General features: G+C 45.7%; 1 protein-coding gene across 1 annotated transcript in view; it reads left to right on the forward strand.

The window, feature by feature from the left end:
• Positions 1–17,766, forward strand: part of EEF1G (eukaryotic translation elongation factor 1 gamma) — a 54,514-nt gene extending 36,748 nt beyond the window's left edge. The window contains exons 8-10 of the mRNA XM_068115490.2: positions 4,290–4,462; positions 13,718–13,842; positions 17,422–17,766. Coding sequence (XP_067971591.1) covers positions 4,290–4,462; positions 13,718–13,842; positions 17,422–17,580 — 457 coding nt within the window. The 3' untranslated portion in view covers positions 17,581–17,766. The remainder of the gene's footprint in view (positions 1–4,289; positions 4,463–13,717; positions 13,843–17,421) is intronic.
• The last annotated feature ends 704 nt before the right edge of the window (positions 17,767–18,470 follow it).

Raw genomic sequence — 18,470 nt, forward strand, 5'->3', positions numbered from 1 at the left:
AGGAGTGCTCTCAGTGTCGTTACCCCCAGTTGGTCTTTTTTGAAAGCGGGAAGTTGTAAGACCAACATCATGTCATGTGAACACCAACTGGGCACGGATCAACATGGCACGAGTGACCATTCCGTATGTGGCTGGGCTGTCTGAGAAAGTGAGAAGATCCTTCTCCAAGTTTGGCATTGTTACATCATATAAACCACACAGAATTCTCGGCAGCCAGTTAGTTCATGGTAAGGACAAGATCCGTAAGGATAGGAAATGCGACTTGGTGTGGGGCATCAGATGTGGAGACTGATCAGATACACTGAGACCTCTCAGTGCATCAGATGCACTGAGACCTATATGGGAGAAACTCGGAAAGCTCTTAAGGCTCGTAAGAACCAACATTGTCATCCAGCTCATGAAGAGGCTCTGAGCTGTGCTGTGTATATACGCACTTCAACGTGCATGGTCACAGCTTTGATAACAGTCAAGTGGTCATTTTAGACAGAGAAAAAAACGTGGTTTGCCCGTGGTGTAAAGGAATACATTTGGGAAAGTGTTTGAATCACCATCTCTCAACAAACGCGGCGGTTTGTGATTTAATCTGTCACGGACGTGGACCAAGGCTATAACATCTGTCCCAAGTCTCCTGCAAACGTCACGGGTTACCTGAATTGGTCAATAGACTAAATTCACCCTACCAACGGTTGAGGTGACATGGCGATTTTCAAGCTTCTTTACATCAACGTCTGCCGTGAACAGGGCGAGTGGATTCTCCCCAAAACGTCGTCTCTACTTTTTTTCTTTTTTTTGTATACAGAATCAAGGCTCATGTAAGAGCGAAAACATTGAACATGAAAACATGCACAGACATATAAAACATGCAATGAAGGGAGAGGGAGACAAGAGGGGGAGAGAGGGAATCACACAAGCACAACAACAGAAGAGAACAGGGACATCGGGAGATCTGTGGAAAGGAGAGGGCTGTGGGAGTAGGGAGGGGTACATGGTATAAAGCAAATGAACACTACTAGGAATAATTTCAGGAAAGAAGTTGGGGATTGAAAGGCGGATTTGAGGTGAATTAACTGGGGTAGAAAAGATCAAGGTTTTGGATGGGGGAAGATAAGAGATGGTGGTGAACAGCTGTTTTAAAGACCTGGAGGGAGGAGTGGGATTGAAGAGAGTGAGGGAGTTTGTTCCAGAGGCGGGAGAAAAGAGGAATGAAAGAGTGAAGGTGAGCAGCAAAAACAATCTGGGGAAAAGTCCCTGAAGTGAGGGCATGGATCTGAGAAAGAAGGAGAAAGGGTTGAATGAGTATGGTGAAAACTTGTGTTGGTACGGTGAGTATCGGCTGGAGAGGTAGAGGAAAAAGAAGACAAAGGGGGCGGGGCGAGACAACAAGCACATGCTCGTGGGCGGGGAGTGGTCGTGGGCGGGGACCGAGAGGAGAGGAGATAATAAAGGATATTTTTTTTTTGTTCGTTTTTGTATTTAAAACGTTAGACAAAGGGTAAGATATCCGTGGGAAGTAGGGGGAGAAAAGAAAATCAAAGAAACAAGCAAATACAGCGAAGGAAAGAACTTAAATTTACAAAATACCGACGGTGGGGTTGGGGGGGGGGGGGGGTGAGGGAGCCAAGAGAGACCAGGCTGTGCACGCAGTACGACACAGAAAACAATTAATTACACACACGTTTGCATGAATTACAAACCAACACCAACTAGAAACACACAGTAGCACATACACAATAAAATAACGAGTTTTTTTCTTTTTAGTTTTTTTTTTATAAAGTTTTTTGGTATACAGAATCGAGGCTCTTGAGAGCTAACATTTATCACAAAAAAAAATCAAACAGACAAACAAAATATATAAAAAGAGGGAGCGGTAGACAAGATGGGGAGAGAAGGGGAAACGCACAAACACAACATTTGAGAGCAGGGACATCGGGAGATGTGTGGGAGGGAGAGGGCTCTTGGGGGAGGAGGCATGGGAAGGGGGAGGGGGGTGGGAGAAGTATAAAATACAAGGACACCAAGGACTTCCAGGAAAGAATTTGGTATTTCAAAAAAGTGGATTTGGGGTGAAATTAGCGGGGGTAGAAAAGATCAAGGTTTTGGATGGGGGAAGATAAGAGATGGTGGTGAACAGCTGTTTTAAAGACCTGGAGGGAGGAGTGGGATTGAAGAGAGTGAGGGAGTTTGTTCCAGAGGTGGGAGAAAAGAGGAATGAAGGAGTGAAGGTGAGCAGAGAGTCTTGATTTTGGCAGTTTAACCATAAGAGGGTTGCAGGCAGATATTGTGCGACCTGCAGGAATATTTGGAGGACAGAGCCCAGAGAGAGCTGGGGGAGCAAGGCCGGAGAGGAGTCGGTAGAAGACGGAAAGACAACCAACCTGCCTGCGGTGAGTAAGTGAAAGGCCCTCGGAGATAGCTTCATCGTGGGAGATTCCAATGATTCTGAATGCTTTGGTTTCAACAGCGTGAAGACGAGCTGGGTGTGAGGCAGGAGCACCAGCCCAGAGGGGAGAGCAGTACTCCATTGAGCTGTGGATGAAAGCCTTGTATGTGGTGAGGAGCTCAGGTGTGCCAAGGAAGGACTTCGCACGACGGAGGATGCCCAGTCGGCGACTGGCTTTGGAGGCCAGCTTGGAAATGTGGTTTTCCCAGGAAAGATCATGGCAGATAGTGAGACCCAAAAGCTTGAGTGACAGAACTTCTTGGAGAGGATTATTCAGAAAGTGGATGGGAGGGTTGTCCAGTCAGTCTTTTCGGAGAGACATCGTAAGAGTGTGAGATTTGTCAGGATTGAAATACATGTTCCACTTGTTTGCCCAGTCTGTGATTTTGTCCAGGTCTGCAGAGAGTGAGGAGGCTGCAGACTGCCGATCTGAGGGATGAGGAATGGAGTGGCAGAGAGTGGAGTCATCAGCAAAGAGATAGAGGATTTTCATGAGTCAGAGAGATCATTGATGAAGACCAGAAAAAGCACAGGGCCCAGAACACTGCCTTGGGGAACTCCAGCCTGAACAGGAAGAGGAGATGAGAGAAACCCATTCAGGGCCACACGTTGACTGTGACTCGAGAGGAAGTCCGCCAGCCATGCGTGGAGATTTCCATGGATACCATAGGAGGCGAGTTTGGTGAGCAGAGCGGGGTGCCAGACCGTATCGAAGGCACGTGATATGTCAAGGGAGACAGCTCTAATTTCCTGTTTGGCATTGAGGACCTCCATCCATTGTTGAGACAGCAGAAGCAGCATGTCCAGAGTGGAGTGACCTGGTCTGAAACCAAATTGATGATCATAGATCAAGATACTGACTTACAAGTCCAGCTTTTTCAACTATAGACATTTACTGATTTAATTTAACTTTTCAACTGAATGAATCATAACAACCTGAATCAATTTATCGGAAAATTTACCGTAGAAGATTCTAACATGTCATGATACCAGTGTCCATTATTTCACACCAAGCAAACATGCAATGCAGACATTCTTGGTCCCACCGATTTTTAAAAAAAACTACGTTCAACTTTAAGGCACAAATTTATGTCGATATTGTTTTGTGATATTGATGTTTTACTTTGTGTGGGATTTCTTGAAGGTAGGAAAACCATCCATCCATGCATGGTGGTGGTGGTGGTTCGTATGCAACCTGTGGTTGCTTGGCTGCATCATTTTCTGGGGGTGCGGCTGTGCTGTTGATGCAATGCTCCACATTCCCAATCAACTGGTACTCATTTTGCCGACCTCAGGAGGACAACAGGCTGAGTCAACGCACCTGGTGTTAGTTCAATGGCATGACCGGCTCAAACTTAGGACCCTAAGATCTCAAGCCAGCCACCTTAACTGTTAAGCCAACACCAGGTTACCATGCACTGTACAACAGTGACTTGCAATAAAATGAAATGAGCAATAGGCAGATAATGGCCAGGTCAGTTGTCTTTGGACCACCCAAAGAACATAATTTGTTTGGCATAGTTTACAAATAAGTACGTCATACCACTTGAACCCAAAATTTCTCCATTGATCGTATTAATGTGTAGGTGTGCATTTGTGCACATGTGGAGTACCTTCAGGAATAGGTGAACTTTCATCAATTTCCTGTACTTTGATATTTCTAGATTAAATGGTGCATGTCAATCATGAACTACCCTCTTACATGGAAAAGAACCAGCAACTGGAGCAGGACCATTTATTCATGGCTGAGGTGTAAAACCTTTTTTGCCTCCCATTAATTTGTTGACCATTTGGCATGGTTGTGGAAAGTCGCATGTCGGATGTTGACGAATTGTGCTTATTTTTCCAGCCCGTTCGTGTTGGACGAGTTCAAGCGTAAATATTCCAATGAGGATACACTGACAGTGGCTCTACCTTTCTTCTGGGACAACTTTGACAAGGAAGGCTGGTCTATCTGGCATTGTGAATACAAATACGCAGGCGAACTTGGACTTGTCTTCATGAGCTGCAATCTTATGTCAGGTCTGTGATTCTCGATTACAAGATGCTTTATGATGTCTCCCCTCCTATCACGAGTTGTCTATGCTTGTCTTGCAAGTTTCCCATGAAATGTATTGTTTTTCAGATGTTTTTCTTTACAACATTTGCAATTGCACACACATTCCCTTGTTTCTGAGCCAATTCTCTTCAATTTTGGCATGGAAGTACCCTTACCTAATATACCAAGACCCCATCTGTATTCCTCCGCCGATGAAGTCGCAAGAGGCATTATGTTCCTGGGTTGTCCGTGCGGCCGTGTTAGGTTTTTGTTACCGTGATAACTTGAACGGCTGAAGGAATCCAAGTCAACCTTGTTACAGGTATGTATAATGATGTAAAGATGAACTGATTATATTTTGGGGTCACGAGGTCAAAGGTGAGAGGCCATGTGAGGTAAAAAATTCTGTTACCGTGATAACTTGTGAACCAGTGATGGGATTTTGACCAAAGCTGATGCAGGTATGTATTGTGATGTGAATATGAACTGATTTGATTTTGGTGTCAATATGTCAAAGGTCAGATTCTGTAATAGGTTTATAACTTGAGAATGGCTGAAGGGATCTTCATCAAACTTGGTACAGATATGTATGAAGATGTGAAGATGAACTGATTAGATGTTGGGGTCAAAGGTCAGAGGTCATGTTTGGTAAAAATCCTGTTGCCGTGATAACTTGTGAACCAGTGATGGGTTTTTGATCAAAGTTGGTATAAGTGTATATTATGATGCCAAGATGAACTGATTAGATTTTGGCATAAAGGGGTCAAAGGTTCGAGTCTAATCGGTTTGTGTTATCCCAACAACTTAAGAACGGTGGAAGGGGACCAAGTCAAACTTGGTACAAGTATGTATAGTGACGTAAAGATAAACGGATTCGATTATGGGGTCAAAAGGCCAGAGGTCATGTCAGGTAAAAATGTGATACTTGAGAACAGCTCGACTCAAGGGTGGGCCTTTATGATGTTTTTCTTCCCCTCCACTGCCAAACTCTGAAACCCCTTTACCTTCCCATGTCTTTCCAAACACTTACGACCATCGCCTTTTCAAAAAGCAGATTTTTTTGCTTCCTCAAAAACTCTTAGACTATTCTCTCTTTCTACACTTTCCTATCAATGCAGCTCTTTTATTTAAGGCCTGGCGTTGATAAGGACTATCTAGTCCGTGACTGGAGCGTTCAACAATTTTTTTTTTTTTTTAAAGCTGAAGTGATTTACATTAAACTTAGATGTAATAATGTGGGCACAAGTATGAATGATGTAATAATGTGGGCAGAGGCATATCGGTCGACGTTACAACATGGAAATGTCATTCTTGTTATTTATGTACTACAAGGGGTTCTTGCTATACGTCCAAGATATGTATGTTCCTTTCTTCTTCAAGTCCTTAATCCCAATTGCAAATCCCAAAACGAGTCCAAAATTAATCCGAAAAAGAACTAGGGCGGAGAAGCAGGAATTCAGAGCCGTACTGGAGAGGATGATGGGAATGGTTGAGATAGAGGTGATGCTGTGCATTGCGGGGGACTTTTAACGTCCATGTGAGAGTAGCGGAGCCGGATGAAGAGGAATGTGTTGGTAGATTTGGTTGGGGGATGAGGAATAGAGTGGGTCAAGAGCTGCTGGTGAGGAATGGGATGGCCATAGCTGGTTCATTCTTTTCAAAAGCAGGAAAGCCACAAGATTACCTATGGGAGTGGACACCATAGAACAGAATTGGATTCGGTAGTGGTAAGGAAGTGATAGCTGTGGAGGGTTAATGATTACAAGGCAGTGGCGAGAGAGCATGTTACGACCCCGCACAAGCCTGTGGTGTTTGTGGTGAGAATGAAGAAAAGGAGTGGGGGTTAAGAGCAGGGGTCGGAAGCTTATTAGGTGGGGGTGTGTAGGGGCAACATCGTTGTCGAGTACAAGGAGAGGATGAGGGCCAGGTATGAGCAACTTGGTGAAGAAGCAGAAGGTTTGGAGGGAGTGGAAGAAGTATGGATAGTGGTATTTAGGGGAATTGCAGAAGTTTTGTGTGGAAGGATGTCAGAGAAGGGTGTATCATCAAGTGGTATAAATTTGTTATGGCGGAGGGAGAAAGTAGTGAAGGCAGTTGGTGAAAAGGAGGTTTGGAAGAGGATAGAGAAGATCAAAGATAGAGGGATGCAACCAGAAGCAGGGTTGCTGCACATGTATGGGCAAAATAAGAAAGCAGCAAGGAGAGCTGTGGAGAATGCGAGGAATGATATGGAAGAGGAGGCATAAAACAAGTTGGAAAAGGATGGGGGGAAGAAGATGATCTATAAATTGGCTCAGCACAGGGATGAGGATAGTAAGGACATGAAGGCGGGGGGGATGGGTTGATTAAGGATGGTGGTGGCAGGCTAGTGACGAAGAGGGGGGCAGTGTTGAAGGTGTTGGAAGGATATTTCAAACAGCTGGTGAACCAGGAAGGAATCAACAGCGAGCTGGAGCGACCGAGTTATATGGAAAGTTTGAGTTGGTGGAGATTATGGAGAAGAAGGTGCAGACAGTATAGCAAATAATGAAGTAGGGAAGAGTGCCCGACATTGATGAGTTGTGTACAAAGATGATGATTGCAGTGGGAGAACGAAGAGGCTGTTGAATGTATGTTTGAGAGAGGGTTTAATTCCAGAGGATTGGAGGACAGGATTAATTGTTCCGATATGGAAGGGGAAGGGAGATGTTCAAGATCCGGGGAAGTACAGGGGTATTGCGCTCCTAAGTCATGTCATGAAGGCACTGGAGAGGATTCTGGATGGGAGGATATGGAAGAGTGGGGAAATGGAGATTGGAGAAGAGCAGCGGGGTTTAGAAAGGGTAGGATGTTATGTGTGGACGATCTGACTGTTGTGGTGGAGAGAAGGTGGGAGATGCAGGAAGGAAGGATTTGGGAAACTTGGGCTGAAGGTGAATATGGAGAAGACTGAGGTGAAATGGTTTGGGCAGCAGAGAAAATAAATTAATATCGGGTTAGGGTGGAAGGAGATCAGACAGAGGAATAGGTTTGAGTATCTGGGGGGGGGGGGGGGGGGGGGGGGGGGGGGGGGAACAGTGGTGGTAAGGGATGTTAAGTCGCAGGCAGAGGAGCGGAGGAGGATTCAGGTGAGTGCAAAAGCATGGAGGAGGGTAGAGAGAGAGTAATGGCAGACAGAAATATTTGAAGGGAATGTTGTGATGTGAATAATGCCAGTTTTACCTTCAAAGTCTGGAAACTGGCACTGACAGACCACAACAGAGGCTGCATGTTTGCAAGAACAACTGGGTCAGGAGGATTGCGGGAATGAAGAGGGTGGCTAGAAGGAGAATGGATGAACTGAGGGAGGAGATTGGTGTGCAGATGAGCTTGACGGGGAGATTCGTGAAATGCTCTCTGAGATAGGCTGGACACTTGGTGTGGATGGGGGAAGAGAGAATGGATAGGTTGAGGGAACAAGGTAGGAGGAAAAGAGGTAGACTGCAGTTGAGATGGGAGGATTGTGCGAAGAAGGACATCAGTAAAGGTGGAGGTGGGTGGAGGGAGTAGGCTGAGGACAGAGGGAAGTGGAGGAGTATTGTGGTCAAGACGGGGCACAAGTTTGGTACCATTCACTGGACCTCACCTCTTATAAAGGGAAGAGGAGTAGAAGAACAATCAGATAAAACGTGGCCACTAAAAGACCTTATCAAGGTACCTTCAGACCAAAACGGGTAAATATTGATCCGGTGTCTTTCTTATTTTACCTCGGTGAAAATGGATGCGAGGGAGACTTGTTGCATTTGCTTGCAATTGACTGTGATTCTATTCCCAAAATAAGAAAGCGTATGTAATTGGCCCATATGTGATTGGCTTCCAACTGATCTGTTGTTAGGATCTAAAAAAGCAATTTTTACCTTAACTTTGCCTGATATACTGGTGATCAGCAAAAGTTTACATGTGGACCATGTTCCAAATTGAGGATGGCCAGCTGGTAAACAGTCTCTTGTATTTGCACCTCCCTGCTGCTGGGCAAATGGAATCTGTGAGCCTGGTGGGCAGCTCTGTTGCGTTGCTTGTGGAAAGCTGGCACGGTGCCTTTCCTGACAGTGAGCGAGCAGCATTCTGGGCATAGCTGCGAGCGCTAGGAAAACTTGTGATGCTCATTGCTTATTTCGTACTGACTTCTTGTAATAAAAGTAATGAATGTCTGCCATTGTAAACCATTGGAAGCTCTTGGAGATGTATTGTTTTTGCTTTCTCTGAGCCAATTAAGGTGTGAGGTCGCTGTTTTGGTGATGCGTAATCCTGTACCAGATTTGATAGGCAGATGCCTTGGAGATGAGATCAAACTGGCTCCCTCGTGGTTAGTAATAGCACTAGCTGCCAAACCCAAACATGTTTTCCCTGAGCAGAAAATGTTCCAGAGTTAGATGATTTGATTGAACCACTGGCTGCAAAGAGCCAAGCCAAAGAGCTGCGCGTGCGTGCGTGCGTGCGTGTATGCCAACAACAAATGCCTGAACCGAGTTTTGTGCTCATTTTATTTCACATGATTGGGCACTGGTGCCCTCTCACAGCATGTGTTTGCACATTTCATATTTTGAGCTCGAAAATGATCGTGAGATGTTCTCACCTCCATGAAGACATAAACAACAGGCACGAATAACTAATGTAACGGGTTAAATAAGATTGTGCAAACAAAAATGCTGCAGCATTAGTGGTAAACTTCCGAAATTCTTCCTTCTTTTAACTCAACTGGACTACTGTCCAGTTGAGTTCATCACATACTGAACCTTCTGGCGTCCGTCGTCTGTTGTCCGTTACCTTTTCGACGTTAACACTCCAGCGTCCACAAATATCAACGATTCTGATCTCACTTGACATGCAGCATCCTTACCCCAAGGACCAGGTTGGTATTGCATTTCAGCCCGATCCGTTGAAAAATGGCCGCCATAGGCCACCATATTGTTTTCAGCTCAAACGACGTTAAGACTTTAACGTCCACAAATATTTATGGATTTTGATCAAACTTGGTGTGTGAGACTCTTACCACACAAGGATACAAGGACCTTAAAATTATTACACAAGGTTGTTGGCTTTTCATTTAAGTCAAATCTAGTACAGACAACTGACCTACTTTAAAGTTGTCCAGTCAGTTCAGTTGAGTTCTGCTTCCCTGGAAGCTCTAGTGTTTTCTTATATCCTTCATTCTTTTCAAATCGCCATTTTGACACTTTCAGAACCCTTATGTTTAGCAGTACTTAGACAAAATATTACAGCATTTACGTCATCACGACCAATCAAATCTGCTGCTCATAGACCCCGTTCATGTTCTGTTTCTCAAGACAGTGCAGGCTAAGGTTTTCTTTGAACTCTTTAGTTGCCATCTGTGATTGATGGACGTTATGTTTTCACCCCTGTTTTTTTGCTTGACTTTGTGCAAGATATCTCAAAAAGTTGTGGACGAATTCAGATAAATCTTGGTGGGCAGGTTGGGTGTTTGACGAGGACTAATTGATTAGATTTTGGTGAAGATCCAAATCTGGAAACTATAATTTTTCATTGATTCTTCACCATCGAGAGTTCGGGCCAAAAACGATATATAGCACGGTATATCAAAAAGTTGTGGACGATTTGTGGCAAAATTTGGTGGACGAGTTGGTTAAGTGACGAGAACAATCCGAACCGATTTTGGTTCAGGTCCGAATCCAGATCCGACCTATCGGTGGGACACAAAACGTAAACTGTTCAGCCTGGCGGAGGTTTGCACTATACCGAGTGCTGCTTTGGATTTGTTATATTATCCTCCACCCCCTCAAGTTGAATTTCAGCTCGCCCTTGAGTCCCTGGTTCAGCCTGGTTTTGGCTTCGCGGTTAGGGTGCTGGCTTGGGATCCTAGGATTCTGGGTTCGAATCCCGGTCGATCGCTGAATTAACACCAGGGGAGTTTACTCAGCCTGTCATCCTTCTGAGGTCGGCAAATTGAGTACCAGTTCACTGTTCGAAAGAGGCGACTAACAGGGTTGGCGGCAGAAATGGCACCTGGCCAAAAAACATTGCTTCAAAAAGGGGACCACGGTGCTCGAAAAAGGCCAACCCCTGCTCTGCGGGAAAAAAATTGCCTCAATGTGGTTTATTGAGTCCCCGGTTCCTCATTCTTGTGTATCAAAATGTCCTTCTACATGTCCTCTCGGCTTCCTTTCCTTCCAGTACTTCAAGACGGATAATACTCGCAAACGCATGACCTCTTCAAATTCCCAATGCCAATATTTACTCTATTTATTTAGCTCATGCCAATTCTGTCCCCCTCCCCTCATAATCTTCCACTTACCAGTACCCTTTTTTTTTTTTGTCCGCCGTCGCACAGCGGAGCGAAAGGGGGACTATGGTTTTCCCCTCCGTCCGTGTGTCCGTCCGTCCGTGCGTGTGGGCGTGCGTGCGTGCATAAGCGAAGGACCGCATTCGAATTTGGTGTGTGGGTGCAACCCACGTCAAAATCCAAGATGGCCGCCGCCATGTATGTCTGATGCCATGTATGTCTGAACCTTGTGAGCTGAATATCTTGAAAAATAAGCGAAGTACCAACTTCTAATCTGGTGTGTGGGTGTATCTCGGCACAAGGAAGAACGCTGTTTAAAATTGGGTCGCCACGTCAAAATCCAAGATGGCCGCCACCATATATATATGTCTGAACATTGTGAGCGAAATATCTCGAAAAATAAGCGAAGTACCAACTTCTAATCTGGTGTGTGGGTGTACCTAGGCACAAGGAAGAACGCTATTGAAAATTGGGTCTCCACGTCAAAATCCAAGATGGCCGCCACCATGTATGTCTGAACCTTGTGAGCGAAATATCATATCATAGCATGTTTTCTGCGTCTTCCACTTTGTCAACTCACATCACTTCCCCGACGGGGGACCGAGGCGTAACGCTTGTTTTTTTTTCTTTTTTGTGTGTGCAAGATCGAGGCTCGTGCAAGAGCTAACATTGATCACAAAAAGACAAACTGACACATAAAACATAAAACACATGACAAAGGGAGCGGGGAGAACAAGATGGAGAACAGGGACATCGGGAGATCTGTGGGAGGTAGAGGGCACGGGGGGGGGGGGGGTGTAGGTAAAAAAAACAAAAACACATGGACACTGCGAAGACTTCCAGGAAAGAAGTCGGTATTTCAAAAAAGTGGATTTGGGGTGAATTGACGGGCATAGAAGAGATCAAGGTTTTGGATGGGGGAAGATGAGAGATGGTGGTGGACAGCTGTTTTGAAGACGTGGAGAGAGGAGTGGGATTGAAGAGGGTGAGGGAGTTTGTTCCAGAGGTGAGAGAAAAGGGGAATGAAAGAGTGAAGGTGAATAGAGAGTCTTGATTTTGGCAATTTCACCATAAGAGGGTTGCTGGCAGATCTTGTGCGACCTCCAGGAATATTTGGGGGACATTGCACAGAGAGCTGGGGGGTGGAGGGCAAGGCCGGAGAGTAGTCGGTAAAGACAGAAAGACGACCTACCTGTCTGCGGTGAATGAGTGAAAGGCCCTCGGAGATAGCTTCATCGCGGGAGATTCCAATGATACTGAAAGCTTTGGTTTCAACAGCGTGAAGCCGAGCTAGGTGTGAGGCAGGAGCACCAGCCCAGAGGGGAGAGCAGTATTCCATTGAGCTGCGGATGAAAGCCTTGTATGTGGTGAGGAGCTCAGGTGTGCCAAGGAAGGACTTCACACAACGGAGGATGCCCAGTCGGTGACTGGCTTTGGAGGCCAGCTTGGAAATGTGGTTTTCCCATGAAAGATCATGCCAGATTGTGAGACCCAAAAGCTTGAGTGACAGAACTTCTTTAAGTGGATTGTTGAGAAAGTAGATTGGAGGGTTGTCCAGTCGGCCTTTTTGAAAGAAACATGGTGAGAGTGAGATTTGTCAGGATTGAAAGACATGTTCCACTTGTTTGACCAGTCTGTGATTTTGTCCAGGTCTGCAGAGAGTGAGGAGGCTGCAGACTGCAAACTACTAAGACTACCTGTGCCCTTTTATCCATTTTGAGTTCCCCTCTGACCTGCTGTGGTTTTGATGGCCTGCTAACTTATCAACCAACTCTTCTACAAGCTTTCACCTTTAAAAATATGATTAGAATTAAGATAATTCAAAAGATTATCTCAGTGTGCTCGAGTACAGTAACTAAATAGAACGGCACTCGATAGAGCGCATACCGCCACCAGGTTGAACCGTTTACTTTTTGTATCCCACTAATAGGCCGGATCTGGATCTGGACCTCCGAAATAGACTTGTTCTTGGCACTTACCCAACTCGTCCACCACGTTTCGGCCGAATCCGTCCATAGCGTTTCGCGATATCGCGCTATATTGTATAGCGTTTGACCCTATCTCTCAAAGATGAAGAAATCACTTTAAAAAAAAAAAAAGTTATTGTATCCGAATCTGGATCTTCACCAAAATTGAATCGACTCGTCCTTGTCACACGCAACCTGCCCACCAGGTTTCGTCCGAATCAGTCCATAACCTTTTGAGATATCCTGCACACACGCAAACAAACGGGCAGGGGCGAAAACATATCCTCTGTCCATCGCAAATGGCAGAGGTAAATATATAAAAATGAACAAGGTGTGGGTTATTGGATAATGTGTGCGAACGTGATACCTGTTACCGTCAGGGTCCTGGATCTTTTGTGTATATCCTTTCATGTTCATCGATGGTATACTTTCCTTGGTCTACTTTGTGGTTAGCAAAGTACGTTTGACTGCCCTTATTAGTCCCCTACCGGTGTATACCAGAGGGGACTATTGGTTTGCACTCCGTCCGTCAGTCCGTCAGTCACGCAAAGAACAGTTTTCCGGACTTTTTTTCTAAACTCAATGCTAATGATTTCAAACTTGGCACGTGGTTTCCTCATGATAATTTACAGATCAAGTTCGAACTTCACGACGTTTCGATCATTTTTGACAAAGTTATGGCACTTTGAACTTTGGTAATTTCCCCAACAGTTTTCCGGACGACAGACTGCCGGTAGGGGACATGTATTGCAGCGCAATACTCGGAATGCTTGTTCTCATTTACCATGTTTAAAAATGCTTTCTTTCCTTTGGTCTTGAATCTGTTCCACTGGGTATGCAAGTCTGAAAAGATGCAAGATTCGATTTTATATGTTGTTGCAACCTTCGGTGACCATTGCGTACTTTCTTTTTAATATGTACTGTGGTGAAGGTTGTGTATAATTGCCCTATGATGGTCTTGTTTGCTTTCATCTTTGGCCTCGTCTGTTCAGGGATGTTGCAGCGTCTGGACAAGCTGCGAAAGAATGCCTTCGCGAGCATGCTCCTGTTTGGCACGGACAATGACAACACCATCTCTGGCATCTGGGTGTTCCGTGGACAGCAACTTGCTTTCGAGGTGAGATTCCGCATTTGTTTGGTATTCTGGTGCATCTGCATGGCCTGACTCTCAAAATGTCCTTGTGACGAGTTGATCCAAAGCATGCGGTCGCCCCGTTTGAATGCTTTCATGGTTCCTGCCTTTGACAAAACTAGGGCATTGCCCGTACTATATCTATATCTAAAATTATATCCCCCCCCTCTATTTACATGAAATGGTTTGGTCCAAAGCGAACGGCTTGCGAGTGGTGACAATCCCCCCCCTCTATTTACATGCAATGGTTCGGTCCAAAGCGAACGGCTTCCGGAGTTTGGTAAAGAAATCGCCATCGCGTACACAAACGCGCAGGAAAGCGAATGAATCGCAAATTCGTTTTTATCAGTTGTAAAACATAGTTTAACGCCAACATAGTTTGCAAACGTGAAATAAATGAATACGCTCTCAAATGTGCCATCCGAGGCAGAGTGTGCCCGCCACGTTCGGCAAACGCGATCGTTCGCTGCTCTGTGATTGGTTGAAGCGTTTTTTGGACATATCTCGGTAAGTAATTGTCCGATTAATTTCAAACCTTGAAAAGGCACATCCTCGGGTCCCCAGCAATATACCTGGCAAGTTTCAAGTATATCGGACCGGTAGTTGTCGAGAAATCGTTGTCGCATACAAACACACAGACAGACACACAGAGATTACTGGAATTATAGATAGATATAATTTTGTAATGGTAACCAATGCAAGCTGTTGGTCATGTGATGCTTTCAGGAACTGTTTAATAAGTTGTCATGACGTGACGGGTCGGTGATGCCTTGCTCCCTTTGAGTCGTCTCGTCTGATTCCGAGCCCTCCTGTAGACTCCGTCCGATCTGGCGCTTCGCATGCTGGTCACATTTAGAAATCCGGCGTTTTACAGCATCAATGAGTGCTTTGCTGTCCGATGTATGTTAACCCATCTGCCAGGCATTGGTTGCTGCTGGTGACGTTAAAATATCCCATGATGCATTTCACGAGAGTGTGCCGCTGTGTGCCGGCACATTGGCCAAATCCCTGTCGTAATGCATTGGGTGAGGGTGGGTGGGAGGGTGAGAATGCATGAGCTTCTTAGTGATGATGCAACCAACAGGTTGACTTGAATTCCATCCCAGGTCATTATGCATTCGTTTGAAGGATGCAAGTCGAAGGTTTACCGAATCTAAATGCAACCGGACTTTAGCATCCACTGCTTTAGCCATTTTACTTTAACGAAAATCTTTTGAGCTGAAGAATGCTTTATTGATTTATAAGTGTTTTGTCCCTCCGAATCTACTTTTAAGAAAGAAGAAAAAACGCAATTGCATGAGGTAATGTACCACGTGACCTTGGTTCATTATCAGCAGAGGTTTCTTTTTGCCGTCGTGTGTGTGTGTGTTTGCTTCATTTCGATGATGGAGCCTGCACTTTTTCTATGTTCATTTGGAGAAGACAAATCGATTGTACGATTTACGTAGACAAACATAAATATGCCAATTGGGTGTATTTGTACTCGCAGCCATACGACCAAAGGAGTTGGCCATCGCAAAATTTTTTTGACCTCCGCCCCTCCAACAAGGTCGGAAATGAGAGACATCGAAATGAATGGCGGAACGTCCGACCATGATCATCCGTCCATTTACTTTTGTCTACGCGATATTTGAAAATCCCTGGAACGTTTAGCTGTCATATTGCAGATATCTGTTCCCCCATGGCATTATCTCAACCAGATTGGATCACCTGATTGGCCGAATTGTGTTACCATGGTAACCATCTCGGTAACGTGGCTTGTGTACACGATATTTCAACTTGGCTTGTGTACACGGTATTAAAAATAAATTCAGGATCCAGGGGGATTACCAGGGGAGGGTGAGGGAGGGGGCCAATAAACATTGGAGGGAGGGGGCTTGATACCCATTTGTACCAAATTAAATAATAATAATAATAATAAATTTCCTTCTTCTCCAAAGCTGCACACACAATTTCGATGAAACGTGACCGCAACCTTCATAGTCCGTGATGTAATAAAATTTGTCCATGGCATTAAATACATCAGGATCTACGGGGGTCAAAGTGGGTCCAAGTCGGTGGTCTTTCCGTCTTCTACCGACTCCTCTCCGGCCTTGCTCCCCCAGCTCTCTCTGGGCTCTGTCCCCCAAATATTCCTGCAGGTCGCACAAGATCTGCCAGCAAGCCTCTGATGGTTAAACTGCCAAAATCTAGGCTCTCTGCTCACCTTCACTCCTTCATTCCTCTTTTCTCCCGCCTCTGGAACAAACTCCCTCACTCTCTTCAATCCCACTCCACCCTCCAGGTCTTTAAAACAGCTGTTCACCACCATCTCTTATCTTCCCCCATCCAAGACCTTGATCTTTTCTACCCCCGCTAATTTTACCCCAGATCCACTTTTTTGAAATATCAACTTCTTTCCTGGAAGTCCTTGCAGTGTCCTTGTGTTTTATACTTCTGCCCCCCCCACCCTCTTCCCACGCCCCCTCCCCCCAAGCCCTCTCCCTCCCACAGATATCCCGATGTCCCTGCTCTCAAATGTTGTTTGTGTGCTTCCCCTTCTCTCCCCATCTTGTCTACCGCTCCCCTTATTATATACTTTGTGTGTCTGTTTGATTTGTTTGTGTGATAAATGTTAGCTCTTTCACGAGCCTCGATTCTGTATACTAAAAAAAAAAAAAGTTTGAACCCTCTCCCCTCCACGCCCCCCCAAAAAACAATAGGTGCTACATTTGCTTTCTTCGAAACCACAAACACAATTTCGATGAAACTTGACCACAACGTTCATCACCCGTGATGGACTAACGTTTGTTCACGACAAAAAAAAAAAAATCAGGGCTTTCCCCTCCAAACTAGTATTTACTTTCTTCTCCATTACATATGCTGTGGGTCGTCCTCGCCTACCAGCGGTGCCTTGGTCCTACCAGGTGAGCCCAGGGGCATTGCCATTTTCACTCTTGCATCTCAAATGATTCGAAAAATGCACAACGTACCCAGTTCTTTGTTTATCGCCTATCTCTGTTAATTTGAAATCTTGAAATTTTGAAATCTTGAAATTTGAAATGTTAAATAGTTTTGAAATCCCTGGTGTTGGGCTAGCGGCTAGGGTGCCGGCTTAGGATCCTAGGATCCTGGGTTCGAATCCCGGTCAATCGCTGAATTAACGCCAGGGGGGTTGACTCAGCCTGTCATCCTTCCGAGGTCGGCTAATTGAGGACCAGTTCACTGGTAATTCCCTGCTTGTCGTTAAAGGCGGCAAAAAGGGTTGGCGTCAGGAAGGGCATCCGGCCGTAAAACATTGCTTCAAAAAGGGGACCGAAAAACAACAACAACCACGGTTCCCGAAAAAGGCCAACCCTCGCTTGCGGGGGAAAATGGCCTCTAAAGGTGTTTTTTTTTTTTTTTTTTTCCTGTTAATTTGAAAAGCATTAACGTATTTTTCATTTCAGTAACCCCCTTCGAGCTTGGTTCATCCTTGGGAAGTTTGTTGTCGAGTCTTTCAAATTGGTTTTGGTCCGGTATTCGCCAGTCTGTTGAATCCTTGTCCCGATTCCTCCAAATACAACTGGCTCGTGTTCTCCACAGCTCTGTCAAGACTGGCAGGTGGATTACGAGTCGTACAACTGGCGGAAGCTGGACCCTGAAAGCCAAGAGTGCAAAACGCTCGTCAAGGAATACTTCACGTGGGAAGGAGAGTTTGCCGATTTGGACAAGTCGTTCAACCAGGGGAAAATCTTCAAGTGACGAACTTTTCCCGTTTGTTCCTACAGGGAATTTAAAGGGGATTTTGTTGCTTGGCATGGAGTTTTAATGGGAAGGTCTCGATGAGTGGTTTTCAACCGACTCGACTCCGCTTCAACTGCCATGCACGAATCTTTCAAGTGGAACGCCTTGTGTTGCTGCCGTTGAAATAAAGAATGTTTGCATCTCTGCCGTTGTCATGCGCTGCGTGTTCTCTCGCCACGTTTGAGAAAGTTTCCCCAGGTCTTCGGAAGGAATTTTTAAGGCCGCCTTAAAGCGATCGATGCTTTGCGCAGGTGAAGCAAGTTTTAGTGAATGTCCGAAAATGATTACGTAGAAATTCTTTACACTTGACCAAACACTCTGCTGATGTAATGTGCCGCGTATTGATTCCTGTATTAAAGTAGAGCGCTTTTATTTCTTCCAGTTCTCTAAAAGCATTAAGTGCACATTAGATATTAATGCGTCTGCGTCCCAGGGCAGCATCGCTATCTTGAGGGGGGTGGGGGGGGGGGGGGGAAGAAGGTGGGGAAGGGGGTGGGGTGGGGGGAAGAGGGTGGGGTGGGGGGTGGGGGGAAGAGGGTGGGGTGGGGGGAAGAGGGTGGGGTGGGGTGGGGGGTGGGGGGAAGAGTGGGGGGTGGGGGGAAGAGGGTGGGGTGGGGGGTGGGGGATGGAATCGGGTGGTTGGCCGAGGATGCACCCACGTGTCCGTGACTCGCCTCCATTACTGCAATTGACTGGCGGGAGGGATGAGTTACGATTTCGGGATGTGCTTCGCTGTATCGTCGCCTTTGCTGCAGCGGTGTGCTGTGGTGCGGTCGCCGCCGTGGGCATCTCCCTCACGGACACCGTCATGTGCGATTGCTTCCACTTCACCTTCTTGCCCTGGCAAG

This window comes from Myxine glutinosa, chromosome 5, assembly GCF_964187855.1.
Source record: "Myxine glutinosa chromosome 5, kmMyxGlut1.1, whole genome shotgun sequence".
Classification (NCBI taxonomy): Eukaryota; Metazoa; Chordata; class Myxini; order Myxiniformes; family Myxinidae; genus Myxine; species Myxine glutinosa.